At 38.6% G+C, this 19,722-nt stretch overlaps 1 protein-coding gene across 4 annotated transcripts in view; it reads left to right on the top strand.

Annotated features, from left to right (window-relative positions):
- Window positions 1–19,431, top strand: part of CLSTN2 (calsyntenin 2) — a 449,932-nt gene extending 430,501 nt beyond the window's left edge. For all 4 annotated transcript variants that reach the window (XM_064457344.1, XM_064457346.1, XM_064457343.1 and 1 more), the window contains 7 exons: window positions 3,869–4,017; window positions 5,459–5,682; window positions 8,384–8,554; window positions 9,187–9,332; window positions 10,753–10,876; window positions 12,464–12,648; window positions 13,313–19,431. In XM_064457344.1, the coding sequence (XP_064313414.1) occupies window positions 3,869–4,017; window positions 5,459–5,682; window positions 8,384–8,554; window positions 9,187–9,332; window positions 10,753–10,876; window positions 12,464–12,648; window positions 13,313–13,531 (1,218 nt within the window). In that variant the 3' untranslated portion in view covers window positions 13,532–19,431. The remainder of the gene's footprint in view (window positions 1–3,868; window positions 4,018–5,458; window positions 5,683–8,383; window positions 8,555–9,186; window positions 9,333–10,752; window positions 10,877–12,463; window positions 12,649–13,312) is intronic.
- Window positions 19,432–19,722: the final 291 nt, after the last annotated feature.

Raw genomic sequence — 19,722 nt, forward strand, 5'->3', positions numbered from 1 at the left:
CCTCATAGGTAAGCTTAGGAAGTGTAGGTTGGATGAATGGACAGTGAGGTGGACAGAGACTTGGCTCAACAACAGAACTCAGAGGGTTGTGATCAATGGAGCAGAGTCTGGCTGGAGGCCTGTCGCTAGTGGTGTTCCCCAGGGATGTGTGTGGTTCCAGTCCATTTCAACATGTTCATCAATGACCTGGATATACGGGCAGAGTGTAACCTCAGCAAGTTCACTGATGATACCAAGCTGGGAGGAGTGGCTGATACACCAGAAGGTCGTGCTGCCGTCCAGTGAGACCTGGACAGGCTGGAGAGCTGGGCCAAGGAGAACCTCATGAAATTCAACCAGAGCAAGTGCAAGGTCCTGCACCTAGGGAGGAACAACCCCATGCACTACTAAAGGCTGTGAGCCAAACTACTGGAAAGCAGCTCTGTTGAGAAGGACCTGGGAGTGCTGGTGGACAGCAGCTTGCCCATGAGCCAACAATGTGCCCTTGTGGCCAAGAAGGCCAATGGTATCCAGGGATGCATGAAAAGGAGTGTGGCCAGCAGATTGAGAGAGGTTATTCTCCCCCTCTACTCTGCCCTAGTGAGACCACATTTGGGGTACTGTGTCCAGTTTTGAGCCCCCCAGTTTAAGAAGGATGTGGAACTGCTTGAACAAGTCCAGCGGAGAGCTATGAAGATGATCAGGCGACTGGAGCATCTCCCTTATGACAAAACACTGAGAGACCTGGGTTTGTTTAGCCTAGACAAGAGAAGACTGAGGGGGCATCTCATCAATACCCATAAATATCTAAAGGGTGGGTGTCAAGAGGATGGGGCAAGACCCTTCAGAGGTGCCCAACGACAGGACAAGGGGCAATGGGCACAAGTTGGAACACAGGAAGTTCCAGCTAAACATGAGAAGAAACTTCTTTCCTGTGAGGGTGACAGAGCAGTGGCACAGGCTGCCCAGGGAGGTTGTGGGGTCTCCTTCCCTGGAGACAGTCAAAACCCACCTGGACATGTTCCTGTGCCCCCTGCTCTGGGTGTGCCTGCTCAAGCGGGGGGAGTTGGTTGAGATGGTCTCCAGAGGTCTCTTCCAACACCTGTCATTCTGTGATTCTGTGATTAGATGACAGGTGTTCTTCTGCCTAATGTAAAACCTGCTGTTAAGCTGTTTCCTGGCACACAAATCAAAATACCATCTTCCAAAGGAGGTGAGCTTTAAATTCAGACTGGGAAGATACGTTGGCTGCAGACTGTGCATCCTGTGAAACTGCACAGGTGGTTTTTTAGCGTGTTGTTTTCCCGTGGTGAGGGTGGCGGTGCTGTAACACGTGATCTAGCGCATGCAGTGGAAGTACCATGTATTCCATTTTATTAGATAAACCTTTTCATTCTACAAGATAGGAGACTGACCTGCAATACACTCAAATGGCTGTCTAGGTGATAAGTTGTGGTGGTGCAGTATAATGAATACGTTTTCTGAAAACAAGGGTAAACAGGAATATTGGAAGTGCAAAGGTAAGGAGGACTTTTGCTAGTCCTAGCTTTTACATATGAGCAAAACACCCCCCAAAATTTTTTCTTTGTTATACCAAGGACATCATTAAGACTTTCACAGTGTTGCTTCTCCCAGCAAAATAACACATTTAGGAATAAAATCTATTTATAAAAAGCAATGCATACAATTAGCAGGTAAGGTTTGCTGGAATGCAAGTGTATATGCTTACTGGTAAGTTCTTTGCTGGGATTTTACATGAACTGAAACAAAGTAAACTTGGTCCATGGTGCTTAAAAGCATAGTAATTCCTCCCCTAGTGTCACACTCTGATAATTGACAATATTTGAGTAGTCTTCTTCCATGGGCTTGGGAAAAAAAAAAAAAAATCCATTATACCACCCACTGTTGCTCCAGCACGGGGGATTGGCTCGTAATTGTACAGTGGGGAAATGAAGATGAAGGATTGTTTTCTGCCTTTTCTTTCTTTCTTTCACCAAACTTCATTTCCTGAAATACAGATGAGGCATAGTGGTTATTTTTAAAGTTACTGGTTCCATTTTTACTTCCTCAGCAAGCTCAGCAGTCAGTGCAACAGCAGGAGGCAAAAATGAAAGGATCAGTCAGAGATAAATGGTGGTAGGGTTTCTTTTTGGGGCTGACAGAAAGATGCTCAGATGAAAGTGGAGCAGTTGGCACCTGACCTTGAACAGAAGATTAGTAAAGAGAAAGGGTTTCTGGTGGCGAAAATAAACTTACCTGATCTCAGACAAGTATGTGTGACGGTTGCACAGATTATAGATTCTGTGTGGCTATCTAGTTACATGCACTTAGCAGAGTCAATGTTGGCAAACTGATGCTGGAAGGTGCTTCTGCTGGGCCCTTTGGACTCATGATTCTTCACCCTTTAGCCACCTAAGAAAGACCAATGCAGTTGTAACACGGTTTCTGACACAGTAGCGTCGGACTTCATTTTTGTCTGCAGCCAAATTTTCAGATATCTGTAACAGCTCTCAGAAACACTGTCTAAACTGTCTCTATTTTTAGCCTTTTTTAATGAGAAAGGCAAAAATGGCTCAGACTAGGGCTTTCTCCAGTCCCTTTGGCAGCATTCCAGCTGTTCCAGCAGCTGAGCTATTAAGTTAACTAGCTAGCTAGAGTCTCCTTTTGCTCATTTTATTCTCTTCAACTGCTAGCTTACAGAAAGGTGTATGCAGGCTGTGACTCACATTAGTCCTTCTCTTTGTTAAAAAAATACCCTTCAGTGTGTTATGACCTTCCTGCACAAGCTTTAAACCTAGTCCTCTGTGTTCTGTCTGACAGAGAATGCTGTGCTTCATTCTGTTCTTCACAGTCTATTTTCTCTTTTACTTTTTAACCTTTCTCATTGTAAGTGTAGACAACTGTTGTCTATGTAGAGTAGAACATGTTCATGGAATCAATATCCAGCTTTGGGAAGGGACTGCGTGTGAGAGAAGGGTGTATTTCTTTGTGTTTTGTGCTGCCAACAGTAGGGTGAAAATCAAGGGGATTAATCTGGTTTTCTCTGCAATGGATATGGTTTGCTGAACCAATTAGTAGACAAAAAAATGGAATCAGGATGAATTATGATGAAGATAAAATCAATCATTTGCTATGTGAATATAGTAGCAAAGTTTCTTGGTCAGCAACACTGTTTCATGTTCACTGCAACGGACTAGGAAAGGATCAGGGCTACAAGAATAGCCATTGACTTTGCAGGGTTTGTTGGCTCAAACAAGCAGCTGGCTTTGTGCAAGTAGCAGCTCCATCTTAAATCATGACACCCTTATTGATCATGAGACAGAGAAAGGAGAATCCCCTTTATTGTGTCTGACGTTAATGAAGATGCAGGAGGCAAATGTTATAATTATTTTGTTCATTCATGTTGAAATATATCTCAGAAAGATAGGCCAGGTTAAAACCAAACAGAAAGCAGGAGAAATACGCTACTCTGGTTTAAGCCAATATTTTTATATGGGGGGATGTTTTAACCTAAAACAATTACATAGTAATAATAGTAATGATTATAGTACTAGTAGTAGTAATGATGATGGTAAGTTAAGGTTTTTAAGTGTTCTGAGCTGCAGAAATAGTATCAGCAAAGTTGATAAGGCTGGACAAAGGACAGCAAATTGAGATTAGTTTACTATAAAATTAGTTATAACAGTAGTTATTCAGATATAAAATAGATGACTGATAGGAGTAAATGTTTTAGGCAGCTAGATTTGGATTCACCCAACAATAGCTTCTTTCTTTTTCCTTAAATTATTGGATTTTAAACTTACGGCTACGCAACATTCCTTAAAAAAAATTTCTTATTTTGTACTCTATACCTGGTACCTTAAACACTAATTATATGCATTTCCCCTAGTATCACTTCAACCCTTCCCAGTCAGTCCTTGTCATGGAAGGAGATGACATTGAGAATATAAATCAAGCTCTCCGAAAGGTCTCATACATCAACTCTAGACAGTTTCCTACTGCAGGCGTACGACGTCTCAAAGTCTCATCTAAAGTCCAGTAAGTTATATTTCAGCTGAACTGATTAGATTAGGAATATTTTTAATGAATTACTTTTTCTTTGGACATGGAAAAAAAAGAATTTTGGCTAAATTACATTGCTAAATCATACTTTTAGGTTACTAAGTGTAAAGGATGAATTTCATTTACTTTTATGCTGACTTACATTGTGGTTTGCTTTTGATGTTGCCCTTTTATGAAACTTTTCTTGTTAATGTAATTTACTTGCATTCTGTTTATAGTTCAGAGCATACAGTCTGGACTGAACAGTACTTGCATTTACTGCAATCTTATTTTACTGTTCCTTTTTAAAAAGTTATAGTTTCTTCTGCGATAGCTAGAGCCATGACATTTTAAACAGGCCTATTACATCTAACATAAGACATATCTACAAGAAGAGTATTTGTAGCTATGCTTGAAATAGTCTTTGTCTGTCTGTATCCTTATATGGCTGTCCTCACTGAAGTACTGCTGTTGGGTGTTGAACAAAAACCCGTGTCCTTCCATTTTCATGCAACAATAGTGACAGAACCTGCACAATAATGTTTACAGTTCTACATAATCAAAGAGCTGTCTGCCACTCCTGAGCTCCCCTGGGGTATCCCTCTGTTACAGCAAGGTGTACGGTGCAGTAAAAGCAGATCTTTAGGGTGAAAATAAACATCAATTCTAAGAACTCTCAGCTGCTGTGCGTACAGTTCTTGCTAAATATTAGGTTTATTCTAGTGCTGTGGGCTGACCACACTAAGAGTTTGGAGAGCATCTTCTGATGTAGTCTCACTGGAAGCAGGCCAGTTTGCACACTTCAAGGCTGGCCCAAGCTTTGTGCCCTGACGAAGTAAGGTAGACTTTGTCAGGAGTTTCACTTCCAAAGCACAGTGCTGATTCTGATGAAAATGCTAATATAGGCCCCTTTTGTTCCCAGTAAATACTGGGGTATGCCAGAATGTGTTCATGATGGGTCCAATTTAAATGGATAACGAGGCCCTTTTATTCACACATAACAAGATAAGTATATTATATTCATTAGATATCACTTTGAGAATTTAATGTTAGGTTTACTGTAGTTGTTATCTAATTAATTTTTTTAACCATTCCCTACTTTGTTAAATATAATTTAAAAATCCAAATATTATTCTCATAGTGACCTTACTAAAGACTGAGCATGTCACGAATCTTTTTGCTAAGGTGTCCCTACATAATTTCAGTAGTTGTGAACGTGGGAAGGGATGAGAGGGAACAGAGCTGTTGCTGTCACTGCTGGCCTATGTACTGGGTGGTACATGGGCATGTCCTTATGTGTGGCAGTGTCAAAGTATGGAACAGACTGATATGAGACAATACAAAAGGATAAGAACCATCAGGTGGGTTTTGGGCAATGCACAGCACCCCTCTGATGTGCAATGTGTTACATGCAGTTAATGAATAATATATTTTTCAGATGTTTTGGTGAAGATGTCTGCATTAGTATCCCAGATATAGATGCGTATGTAATGGTGTTTCAGGCCAATGAGCCCAAGATTACAATAAGTGGGATGGACCACTTTGCTAGACCAGCTGCACAATTTGAAAGTGAAAGAGGTGTTATTTTGTTACCTGACATCAGGATTGTCAGCACAGTCACCAAAACGGAGCATCCAGTGAACTTAAAAGAACATGACAGAGGTTTGTGGATTTCTTTTCTTTTAAATATTATTCCTTACTCTGTAACACGACCCCTCATATTTTTTTAAAGGACAGTGCAAACAAGTAACACAAAGGAAGTAACTTCACCCAAATTAATTTAGATGTTAGGCAGCAGTAATGCTATACTGAAGACATTCTATTAAATGCCTTGGAAAATGTATTAAATAGTGATAAATCAGTATCTGCTTGAAAAAAAGCAGCTTTTCCATTTAGTAACTATTTCCCTACTTCAGAATAATTCCTTTCCACTCTTTTTTACATAGTCTGTTGAAGAACATATTTTCATTAGAATCTTTCTATTTATAACAGAATTTTGATAATTATATCACAAAGTGGAAAGCAGTAATTGACTAATAGTTGGAGATTTAGTCTGTTCTTATGTTTTCACTTCTGCTACTGACTTGTGGGTGATACTTGAGAAAGTAATCCTGTGCCTCAATTTCCCACCTATATAATGTAAATATAATAATTTGCAAAGATATTTTTTTCAGTGATGGCAGTTTATTCTAATGCTGAGCTATGTGTGTTATGTATTATTTGACACTAGGTAAATATTGAAAAACATAAATAAGATTTGAAATAATTGTCTATAAATCTTCCTTTTGGATGTTTGTGCGCAAGGTAAATGAAAAGCCTAGCAATCTGAGGAGTCATTCTAAACAAAATTTTTTTGACTAGAATAAGCAGCATCTCTCGAAAAGATAAAAATCACTAATGATGTGCAAGTGTGGGGGCATGGATTCCCTGAAGCCATGCTCTGTAATCTGCTTATCACTTGCCCAAAACTGCATCTGTCCTCTGAAGGCTGGAAAGTGTGTCATATCATCAACTGCATACAATTACAGTATGTAAAAAAATGAAGTCTTGCATAGAAAATAGTGACCATTATCCATCACTTAAGACAAAATGAATGTATGATGTTCCATGTCCCTAAATGTTTTGCTGTCTTCAAAACTGTTCAGTGAATTAGGAACTACTGCCCTCCAGTTTAGTTCATAAATTATGTCTATCCTCATTTTCCCCAATACAATTATTGATATAATTACTGTTGTAGAACCTTGTAACCTAAAAAGCCTGAGTCTCACCTTGAGCCACAATATTGCAGCATTTCTTAACCTACTGTTTAATTCCTTGAAAGTCAAGGTCCTAATGTCCTCTCTCGTTTATTGCCACTGAGTGGTTAAAATGGGTAAATAATAATTTGCTTTGGGAATAACTGTGTTTTGCAAAAAAATTATTGAATTCTAAGTCTCAATTCCTGCGTTATAAGCTTGAATCATTATTTCTCTTGGCCCAGTTATTATCTGACAAAGGCAAAGACAGACATATATCTTGACCTATATCTAACTATAGCTATTTTTCTATTTACTGGGAATTACCATAACCTTGCCACCATGACTATAGCAGAGATGCACATGGCTAGGCTGAGAAAGCTGATTGACTCACTGAGTATTCTTTAGTCACAGGGCCAGTTAGGTCTGTCTCTCATCAAAAGCAGATCAGGCAGTTGCCACAGGCAGCAGCATGGCTATGGCTCTGAGGCCTTATTTCCCTGCAGAGGGCCCCTGAAATGCCAATATGTTGATGCTTGTTCTGCCTCAGAAGAGAAATCAGTGGGATCCCACCAACAGCTAAAATTGCCCACCGACAGTCAGAGCAGCAAAGCTGACCTGGTCAGGCTTTTCCCTCACTCTGCAGCCCAGCTCTTGCCTGTCTCATAGCAGCTCATGAAATAGTCCCACTCATAAGCCTTAACAATATTCAGATTTGCCTTCCCTGCAAATTTGAGTTGGGTCTGCATTTCTGGCTAAGATAGAGCTGTACCTAGAGTTCAGATACCCAAATTCATTGTACCAGGAGTTGGGAGTCGAGGGCACAAGGCTTTTCTGTCTGTGCCTTCCTTCCCCATATACCCTCTAAAATGAAAATTGCAAAATGGGTACTGAGGTCCAAGGTTGTAGTCTCTCTCCCTACAGTACCCTCAGGGAGCTGGTTAAGCAGTCTTACCAGACAGTCTGTGCTAAATTGACCAGAGAATTAAAATATTAAATCGCTACTCTTTTTCCAGAGACAGATTTTTTTTTAAAATCATAGGTACTGCAGGATAGTCAGTTTACAACTCAATTTCTCCAAGTCACACAGCACAAGATCTTGCAATTTATGTTAATGCCATGTTCTTGGATAGGTGACTGTGTTCTTTGTAATGCAAATTCTTTCTGTGCCATAGCGTAACTGAGAGAATCGTCCAAGCATAGACATATTTGACATGTATTTTTCCAATTGGGTTTTCCTTGAAAAGAACAATGAATGTGTGATACCAACATGGTACCAAAACAGTGTTGAAAAAACAGAATAGTTTACATGAATTTATTTCCAGGATTAAATTTCAGTTTTCTACTTCCGGTACTGTTCTTGAATGCTTTTTATTAGAGAGCAATATATTTTCTATCTCACTAGGTATTTGTAGGCCTTCATTATCGTAGCACCTGAACAGGCAAGACACTTCTCTTTAGATTTGCTTCAAGTATGCTGTATTTAATATCGTCGAAAAACCAATTCAGCCACCTTTGCAAAAATTGAAAGCCGTGATACAAAGCACACAAAGTGACTGAGCTGTTTTGTGATCATTTATCTTTCTTACTTACTTCTTTTTTTCATGGTATATGCCATGTGTTCACAGCCAATAAGCCAGTCGTATTAGAGGAAATGCTCCACAACTTGGATTTCTGTGATATTTTGGTCATTGGCGCAGAACTAGATCCTGAACAAGAGTGTTTAGAACTAGATCATGAGGAACTTCAAGGAAAACATCTAGATGCCACAAATTCCACAGCAGGATATTCAATCTATGGTACGTTCATGGACTTTGCTTTCCCTTATTTCTTCCCACCAACAATTACATTATTGGAATGAAATGATTAATTTGAAAGAAACTAGGCAGAAATCTGTGATGTACTAACTGTAAAATATTCCAGGAGAGTCTGTGTCTCAAAAAGCACAGTCAATTCTTGATCTCTGGGTTTGCTGTGTTTATCCTTTGGAATACAGCACAGCTTTGTCTTGATCTTAGCATAACCTCCTGCTACTCCCCAAATAAGGAAAAGAGCAACACTGCTTTCATTAAATGTGGCGGTTCTTGCAGACCATCACAGCGGAATGTGGGAATGAAGGGATTCCTCAGCGCTTCTGCACAGCGCTGGTAACTCGTTGGCTGTTTTTTTCAATTACTAAATAGTTCATTCTAGATCTTTGCTGTTGTATTTGTTCCTCTCCATTATGGACCTACATTCATTTCCAAAAACTGTTCTCACGTAGTTTAGTAGCAGCCAGAGGCTCTATCAGGGAATATTTGACGCACTGCCATTTTCAGATAATTCTGCCAAATTTTGTATTTTCTGTGAACATTTGATTTCTCCTGTACTGCACAGAGCATTTGTTACATAGCATATCCTTGAGATTATTACTGCTCTATCTCCATTTCAGGTGTGGACAGCATGCACAACTATGAAGAGGTTCTTCGGCAAATTCGGTATCGTAACTGGTACACTTCTGCCACCTTTGACAGAAAGTTCAGAGTTAAGTGCTCAGAGCTAAATGGACGTTACACTAGCAATGAATTTAACCTGGAGGTAGGCAATCATTTAGTCAAGTTGGGGTTTTTTTTCCAGCACTGAGGCTGAGCGTTAGCCTCATCTTCAGCAACACTGAGGTTTCTTTAAAATATGTAAAATGAGTGGCAAATTCTGGTAACTATAATCACATAGAGGTAAAACTCTGTGTTCCATTCAAATAGGGAGCTGACTTCTGTGGGCATTCCTCAGTGTGGGTCTTCCTATTCTGTTGCATATGTAAGGAGATGACCCTCGTCTTGAACTCCACTAACACAGAGGATTACCTCCTGTTAAAACAGAATGGAGGCTAAGGTCATCATCATTGTTTTTCCATGATGTAAAATATCTACAGGTCTTTTTGAAGATTTTTTATACACCTGCTCGAAAGTAAATCATTACAGCCTCATTCTTTTCCTTAGATTAGTTCTTTTTTAACTGAACCTGATATACTTTTCTTTCCTGCAGCATTCACCTTTTCAGTTATTCCAAGCACTACCCCCTTACAATAAGTTTTATAATTTGTCCTTCGTCAGATGGAGATCATTCCCGGTAATTTACATGATTTCAGATTTCTTTGGGGAGGAAAGTCAGGATACAGGTAACGAACGCATAGGATGGACTTCATCTGTCACATTGTCTTGGATCCGTTACCCAGACATGGTCACCACAGGAATATTTAGATAGCTCTCTTGAGCTTATGAGCGCTGGTACCAAGTCTAGTGCAGTACAATGGCCCAGGGACTGAGAACTGCTGCTGATGCAGCTCAGCAGGAATTGTGGACCTATTCTGAAGAACCCACTTATCCTGCCTGGAACCCACGTACCAAGTACCTACAGAAAAGGGCAGGACCTTCTTAGCAATAGGCTCAAAAGTTAATACTTGCTTCTGAAAGTTTTTACGTGTCTAAGTTGTATCGAAAAGGCTTTTCACCTTAGCATTCTGCAGCCCTGACAATGACTTCAGGGATCTTGCTTAAAACATAACTATCAGTAGGACAGAGAACAGCTACGGTATCTTCAAAGAAAGTCACTCTGAAAGTAGGGATGCAGGAAAAACTAAAACCTCTTTTAATTCTCTCTTACTGATTTGGTTTTAATCTCAGTGAGTTTGATACATTCTCTGTCATGTTCAAAGTGACAAGTCTTCCACTAACTTTCAGGGAACACAGAAAAGCTGATTAGTATAGAGGAAAATGTCCCTTCTTATCCACTACTTTTCTGTGCCACTTCATTGTCTACAGCTAGAAATGTTAGGATGCATTTTTAATGCTAGAAATGAGGAATATATTAATGTGTGTATTTTTCCCTGCCATGAAAAAGTTAATTTGCCCTTTAAGATCTATATAATAATGCTCCTATCTGCTGATGAACTTCATAGTTCAATGTAATGTATGGAGCACTCTTTAGTATCTGATCTCTTATTTTTCTCTTGTGCCAGGTTAATATTCTACACAGCTCCAACTCCAACTTCATGGAGCATGTAAATCATATGATAGTACAGCCGCAATTCCTCCAATCTGTCCACCACCCAGAGGGAAGCATAAGTGTTGTTCACAACTCAGGTATGTGATGACTTTAGAGAGACTGTTCATAATGATTCTGGTATGTCAGTATTTTCCTTGTGATCCAGTCTGGTCACCAAGTAAAGCCCTGTAGTCCATAGTTACAGCTTGTGAAACCTCAGAGATCATTGCATAGGTATGAATGAAGGTAAATTTGAATTCTCCTCTTCCTTTCTGAGGAGGTACTTTGTGATTAAAAACTGGTATCCTTTCTAAACTCTTTATTGCTCTGACCTACAGTGTTAAGAAAATGTCTTGTTTCTAGTACTGAACAGTATGAAGGATAATAATTATGCTCATATTGTCTTTGTACATCTGTATTTCTGTGGTGTATTAATTTCTGCCCACCCTTTTCTAAGCAAAAAGAAGAAATTCTTGTATTATTTTTTAAATACGTAATTGCCACTGTGCTTCTATTAGCTGCTGTCCAGGCCTCAGTCTGGAGCTCTCTGGAGAGAAGATAGGTCCATAGGGGCAGCAGTATATATTAAATACAGAATTTAAATTGAATTTTTGGACTATATGAGTTAAAATATATACCCAAATCTGAAGCCTTTTCAAAGAAGTTAAACCCAGAGTACAGATAGCTGTTTAAATGCTGGATTCTGACACCTTTTTAGCTAAATGATACATATGTAAAGAAGTAAAGCTGATGTAAAGTGTGGGTAGTTATAAGCAGTTATATACAGATATGCTTAGAAAATTACTGTATTTTTCTGTTCACTTGTACAGACCTTTTACTAACATGAAACTGAATTTTTACAAAACCAACTATTACAAACTAGTTCTTTCTTCTTTACATTAATATTGTTCTGATTTCAGATTTCCATTGTTACAGGCAGGGGAAGGCAATAAAATGGGGTACAGAACTACTAAGTAGCAAAAGTACATTGAAAGTGGCATCACTTCTCCACTAACCTAAATACAAAGCTGATAATGTAAGAGTAGTTCAGAGAGATTTCTTCCTCTGACTAGGTGGATACAAAGGCTTCTCAGAGTGCAACAGAACAGTGAGGAAAAATGTCTTGAATCTCAAGAGTCTCCCAGGAAGGTTGTGACACAGGCAAATAGAGTGGCAATGTGCTATTTTATTTCTCGGAAATTTAGATTTAAATCACAGTGCCAATGTTTGAAACCTTTGAAAATATAAGCTTTCAGATACCCTTTTTTCTCACAAGTGATGTTAACGCCTCAGCTGTAATCAGAAGGGGGCAACATGCAGGTGAGAAAACTGAACCTTATTGCAAAAACAGTTGTTCTGAAACTAACTGATTCTGCACTGATTGACTACTTGGCTTCTGTAATAAAGTGGCTTAAGGAACAAATGGTAGGCATACTCACTTTTTAGTTATGATTTATAATCCTCATTATAAGATATCTATAAACACCATTTGTGTATGCTCTGCCTTAGTAGGTAGGCACTTGTCAACAGCTTCTGTAGTCCCAGGCACATGGCAGATGGCTGTGTTGATTCTCAAGCCAAAGGAAGAGATGCTGAGGGGAAAAAAATAGACAATGTATTTAGTGTTTCGTAGGCAATTTCTGCCACAAATATAAGCCCATTCCCTTTTCTACCTTTTCTTCCAGTTGTTCCAAGTGTGGCTACCATTGTTATCATAATCTGTGTGAGCATCCTTATTTTCATCATAACCTTGGGGGTCTATCGAATTCGGACAGCTCACCAGCACAGCTCTGCAGACAATGAAGGAAGTAAAGAAAATGAAATGGATTGGGATGATTCTGCTCTGACTATTACTGTCAACCCCATGGAGGTACATAACTGAGGCATAGTATTATATCATGATACTACCAGGAGTTACTGTCTGGACTGGTAGCTGACTCAGCAGTGAGTTTTAAGCCTCTTTCAGCCTACACTTCTTTAGGCTTGGCAGAACAGTTGCATATATGTACATGCAGGACCCCATCTCAGTTTTCGGCTCCATACACCATGATAATATGTAATTGAGCACTTAAGAGTTGTTGTTATATATAATTACTAAATAGGATGGTGAGGAATTCTTGCATAGAACACCACTTCCCCTCCATCTGCATTAGCACCCTAGGCACCCAAGATGATATAGTTACTGTGTGTTTAACTTCTTAATGTAAGCACAAATACACTAGAAGGAGGGGAGATGATCAGCAGTTTAAAGAAACTGACACTGAAAGATTAAATTTTGGCAGCCTAACAGATATTACTTATTGACATTCCATTCTGTTACAGTAGTTTTTGAATATTTACTACTGAGTTGTATTATATTTGATGCCTAATAGTCACATAATTGCAAAATAGTCACATAATGATGGAAAGGAGATTTCCCCAGAATGTTAGCATTTCTAAATGTAGAATAAATACTTACATTCTCACCGCCACTGGTTAGGAAGAAGGCACTTTTCTTCTACTGTCTCTCTTTCATTTCTTTAAATGTACTGTAGAAATATGAAAAACCTCACCAGACAGAAGAGGAGAGTGAGGAAGAAGAAATAGAAGATGAAGAGGAAGATACAACCAGTACTGAATCAGATGAAAGTGAAGAGGAGGAGGAGGAGGAGGAGGAGGAGGAGGAAGAGGAAGTTATTGTCCAAAAGGGAGACAAACAGAATGCCACCAGGCGAGAGCAGTTGGAGTGGGATGATTCAACACTCCCATACTAACAGGCCTGCAGCCACATTGCTTTTTTGTAACAACCAATACAATGTTTTTTCAGAGTCTATGAATTAATTGACAGGATTTTAACTTCTGCTTCCCTATAACTATATTGCCTAAAATGGTCTTGTTGTAGTAATTGATAATGATAGCACTGACCCTTTTCTTACAAAGCCGGAGAAAACATAGTACAAATATACTGGCATCACCATTAATAATCTAGAACTTAATCTGTTAGCGAGCATAGTTCTCCATTTCCTGCTTCCATAGAGCAGATATGTGACAAAAGTCCTGTCACTCAATCCATAGAGGTTTTTGCCTTTGCTATTTTTTTCATACGGAAGAGATTTCAGCTTGTTATGAAGAATTACTTGTGTGGGTCCAAATAATAGTTGCCATTTGACTTCACACTCTTACAGGTGTAAAAACTAATACATCTTCAAATTGGGGCAGAGTTTTAGTGCTACAGGTGACAGAGACTGAATTCCATTTGTCATCTCGTCCTGCCTCCTTGGATGTTAACTGTCTTCTGCAAGGGAATATCTAGGTCTTGACAGGGGATGCATGTGTGCCTGTGTAGAAGTAGACAGTGTATTTTTCAGGCATGATGTAAGAATCCTCAAGACAGGGATTTTATCCAACTCACCCATAGAAACTTAAGAGAGTTTAAAAAAAAAAACCAGCAACAAGGGGCTGCTGAAGGTTACAAAAAAATCATCCTGTGTCTGCAGATTAAGTAATATGTTCTTATGCAAACTGAAAATTCTAATGGGATTGATTTACTGAAAACCTGTAGAGCTGCTCATTAGTTATGGATTGAGCAATTTGCAGCAAATCAATGCTTTGAACCATCTGTCTTGTAAAATCATTAGCTTGCTGCAGTATCTTACTGAAGTAGTAGAAAAAGAGTGACCCCCATTATTCCATAGCTATGTATGGTTGGGATTTAAACAATGATTTTATATGAGGAAAATGTTCCCTTTTGCTTACATGAATGTCAGCTGGAATTCCTGTCTGACTGTGTTCTATAAAATATTATGCCCTATTTCTTCTGTACCCTTACCCACCTATGAGTGGCACAGGAGAAAGTGACAACATACACAACTGTCAGCTGTCTTTTGTGCTCATAATTCTCCCTTATTTCTTCTTCATGAAGCCATTAATGATGAGAAAAAGTTTTATAAAATAGAACAAGGACAAATAAAACCTACCGGGAACCAAAAGAAATGAAAACAAAAACTAAACTCTTAAGAGGTTGAGAGAGTATTTTAGTTTGTTATGGTAACACAGCATATTTTTCTTAAACACTGTTTAAAAAGAAAAAAAAAAAAAGCAAAGATACATACAATATGTGGTAAGTCTGTGTGGTGTGTTTTTTGTCCCCTTTCCTTAATTATCTTTGCATCTTCAAATGCCCTACATACCAAACGATGCAACACTTGCTAGGATAACTGCTCTAATGCATAAGAAAACCAAAATGGCATGGAAGTGAATGCTGCCTAGTGACTTGTCTGAGTTTTTTTTCTAAATAATTCCTTTTCTTTACAATTTCATCACTGACTTTTGCTTTTGCAACTTGCTGTTTAATACTCGTGGCTTCCTTGTCTCCTCTCTCCCAGAGAAACAAGCAGTGAGTCTTGCCACAACAGGACCTTCCTGAGTACCCATGAATGGTAGTTCATATTGCAAGGAGTAACTTGAGAAATCTTGAGGGTATCTACCCCCCTCAATGCTAAATTATGCTCGTTATCAGCACATATCAGCAAAGCTTTCTGCTCAGGAAAAAAAAAAAAAAAACCAAAAAGCTTTCAAATTAAAAGTAGATGCTTAAAAGTCAATTTCAGATTTAAAACTGGACTTAAATTATCCTAAAAGTTTCTGTTATTCTGATGATGATGATGATGATTATTATTATTATTGTTGTTGTTGTTGTTATCACAGCAAACATTAGGGCAACTTAAAAACCGGCAATTTACAACCATATTGACATCCTTTAATTCTTTTATATGTTCATGTCTTCATTAGTGTTTATCTCCATCTGATAGATTTTTATCTTTTTGTTACTGGAAGCAAATCTTTTAAGGTTATGCTGGTACATTACACAAGAAGCAAACAAAGTATTTTCTCTACTGTAAATAAACCTACATTTTTTTTAAACCTAAGCAAAGTGATACAGGCATGTGTGTTATCACTAAAATTTGGGTTGAAACAAGATATTCAGCAAACTAATATGGATCACTGTATTTATTTTAGGTTACTCTTTGGAGCATGTTATGCAGCATTTTTCATTCAAATAAACGGAAAAACCTCTTTCACAAATTGTTAGTGAGAATGAGATACTTTGTCACTAAAAGAACCATAGAATATTTCTATAGAAGTTGACAGCAATGGCTTCGTGAGCAAATGCCCCTAGTAGAATAACATAGAAATATCACTTCTATGAAATAATTTTAACAATATTGCCTTCCCTCCATGAACTATTTTTTGATGTAAACTACTTGCTTAAAACCAAACCAGACCATATATGCCTGCATACATATACGTCCACCCACACACTGGTTCTCATACTCTCTTTGGCCACTGCCCCAGTCAAAAGCCAAAAAATCCCTCCTTGCCTTTCTGACATGTTTATGCTGCAATCTCTGAAACAGCAACTGCAGTGTGTGGCTTTTGTTTATCCTTAAACCCAGTTGCAAGGTTGACCTATGAAGACACACAAATAAAGGTGGCCTTTTTACACTAGCAATAAACAAGTGAATTCCGAAAAAAAAAAAAAGTCTGAAGAGGTACCCATAATGCATGTCATCAGGAATCTGTGACACTAGACACTTAAAATGACATCACATCAATGAATGCCTTTAAATTTTTTGAAATTTTAATCGAAGGCTGGGAAAAGCTGCAAACCTACAAATGCAAATTCACGATGGTGATACACTATGTTATCTGAATAAATATACCTGCCTAAGTTGCTTCTTGTGATCACTAGCTCACTTTTTTTTTCCCCACTTCTACCCCCTCTACAGGTCTTTTATCTTTGCAAGTAAACCTTAAAAACGCACAGTTGAGCTTAATCCCAATATTTACTGCATTGTTGACACCAGTTCAGATTAGAAATAGCCACGTAGGGTTTGTGATATCTTCAATAGTAATTAAAATAAAATGTTGGGGTTTTTGGTTCATTCAAACAGGCATAGTATCCTGCAGGGGTAGCTTAACTGCTTTTTACCTGGTAATGATCTCCCCTACCAAGGGCTAATAAGAAGATGCAGTTTATTTCCCCTTCTGGTGTGTTGTGGTGCTGGGCTTGCTGCAAGCATGTGCACGATCCTTACTTCATCCAGGCAGAAGAATAAGACTCAGAAACGGTGAGAGGGTTACAAACCTCCTCTAGTGGGGATGAAATCCACTGTCTCCATTGCAGGAGCTGGCCCTGCCTGACCCTAAGCTGAAAATGATGCTGTGGGACATTAGTAGCCCCAGGTTAAGGACTGGTCAGAGGACAATTCAGTAGCAGCCCTTACTTTTACTTTGGCAACCCCTTTTGAGCCCTGCACCTAAGTTGGGTCTCAGTGGCCACTTTTCCTGACCCCCAGTGGGGGTCCCAGCAGGTTGGGACATGGCCTTCCTCTTCTGGAAGTTTTGGTGCCAGCACATGCACTGCCCCATTCATCGCCACCACTATCCCTGCTTAGCAGAAGAGGAGAATGAAAAGACTGAGGTGACAGTGGCTAAAGGTCTGGTGGGATGGACACATGGAGCTGCTCCTGGTATTCTGCAGTATTCATTGTAATACCAAAATTAAGGATGTTTGCGAAAACATATGGATACTTACTTAGAGAGGGAGGGAACTTAAACTGTGAGGACATCTCCAGGGCTTAAAAAAATGTCCCCTCTTCCCTGAATTCACACATGTTGACTAGATTAAATATTGCGACACCAGTATATCCCCACCAGTTGTTGAATGCCTATTGAAAATGACAATAAAACCTCATAGCAAAATACAATTTCCATATATACAATTTCCAAGAATCTAACAGTAGGCAAAGGGGCTAAGTGCTAAAAATCTTGGTGTCTGATATCATGACTAACAGCCTAAATTCTTTTGCAAATTTGCTTCACTTTGTGGAGTGTAGCTCTTTCCTGGATGTGTACTATTTCTGCACTAATCTTAAAAAAGCACAAATATGTTAACAGCAAGCGAACAGCTCATTTAGAAGAAAAATAAAGCTGTCATAGCTATTAAAAAAGGTGTTTTAAATAAACTTAACTTAGATATTTGTTTATTGATTAAATCCTGGTGTTAAAAAAAACAAACCAACAAAAACCCAATTTAATTAAATAAAATTTTGCACAAATATTGACAATTACTAGACTAAAAAATAACAGTGATTTGAGTAGAATTTTGAAAAAATATCATACACAAATCAGTACATTATATTACATATATATAATAGCTTATATACACACAAATTTTAAGTAATACTGTATATATGTGTATGCATGTGTGTATATATATTATATATATAAAAATGTTATCTATCTAGATTGGAAATACACCTCTTGTTTTATCCAGGGTTTTCTATGAAGCTGCATGAATTTAGGCAGCACATGTAGAGTTGCTGTGAGACTATCTGGAAATGCTGGAATCAAAGTATATAACATCTGTTCCCCTAAAATGGGCCAGTTTATGGCTTTTTAGGATGCTAGTTGTCTTGCTGAGTAGCTGGAAATCACAGACAAATGGCCAATGAACACTGGTTCTGCCCTGATAAAATTACTGAACAAAAAAAGTGGAAATATTTAGGGGAATCTGGATGTGCAGTAGCCTCCTTTTGATGTTTCACTTACTTTTGACCATAAGCCTTGGGATTAATGTACCTCTGGATGATCACTGTAGCTGCTGACCTTTACTTAATATCTGGTTAAGGCAGTTCTCATACACCAGTTGGGCAAATCTAAGGAGGAGCTAGAAATAAAAAAATAAGACTGTCAAAGACAGCAAAAGTAAAAACACCCTTGAGAGGACTAAAAATGTTACTATTAATTGTGCTTAATGCTGTGCTATATAGATATGAGCTTCTTCATGTTTCAACCAATATCACCAACCATATAATAACATTAGGTTTCTGCCTCGTCAGACTAAGGCTAAGCTGAGAAAGATGACAAGCTTTGTTCATGCCACAGCCTCATTGCCTACAATGTCTGCATACCTCATAGTGTAGAAGTGTCACTCCAAACGGCCATAAGAATGACAGCCTTGTCCTCAGAGATCTAGGTGTTGCCAAAAAGCCCCCAACACTCCCATGCTGATGTCCAAACCATGCAGCGCTTTGCAATATAACATAAATTCCTTCTACAGCACCCACAAGCAAACAGTGATCCTGTACAATCTTTGTACACTTGGGTCAAATGCTTTAAAAATAAATAAATAAAAAAATAAATAAATTAATAAACCCAAAACAAGCAGAGTAGGGAGCGTTATAAGCTGAACTGTACCAGGCCCCTTATTGCTGCATGTTTCAGAATTCCAGTGAAGGACATGACAGTCTCAGATGAACCAACAAAAGACAGTGTGTCCAGTGATCAGGCTTTAGCACTAGGGTGTTTTGTTGTTTGGAGGGCTTGGGGTTTGGGGTTTTTTTGGTTTGGTTTTTTTTTTTTTTGTTAGTCTCTCCTGAAATCCAGATTCTTTTTTATTAGTGTGGAGAATGAAGACAGGTTTGAAGGATGACCACTAAAGCTACAGCAGAGTAAAACACATACTTGATTAACACATCCAATCTCAAGAAATATTTCTGCTAAATCTATCAGGAAAATTACTTCAGCACTATCTCAGAAGGTAATTATACTTCATTACTTTTGTACGAGTAACAAGATACAAGCCTGGCATGTTTTTTTTTTCCTTCCCCTAAAGAAGACGATCATAAAATAAAAATTCACAATGCTTGAACAGAGCAGAAGTAAAAGGGGAGAAAGGGCTTTCATTTCATAAACCTCTGTCTAACAAAGGGTTCTAAAATGATAAACAATTCTAACCCACATTATTGAAGCTTAACACAAGGAAATGAATCCAGGAGGTTTTGTGTGTTTATACCTTCATTTCTGGTGATGAAAAGGCAGTTACCAGAATGGGTACTCTTTTTCCCTACAGGCATTTTGCTGCCTTTTGAGTAGGTATCAACAGTGGTTCACTAGTTAC

This window comes from Phalacrocorax carbo, chromosome 7 (assembly GCF_963921805.1).
Source record: "Phalacrocorax carbo chromosome 7, bPhaCar2.1, whole genome shotgun sequence".
Lineage (NCBI taxonomy): Eukaryota > Metazoa > Chordata > Aves > Suliformes > Phalacrocoracidae > Phalacrocorax > Phalacrocorax carbo.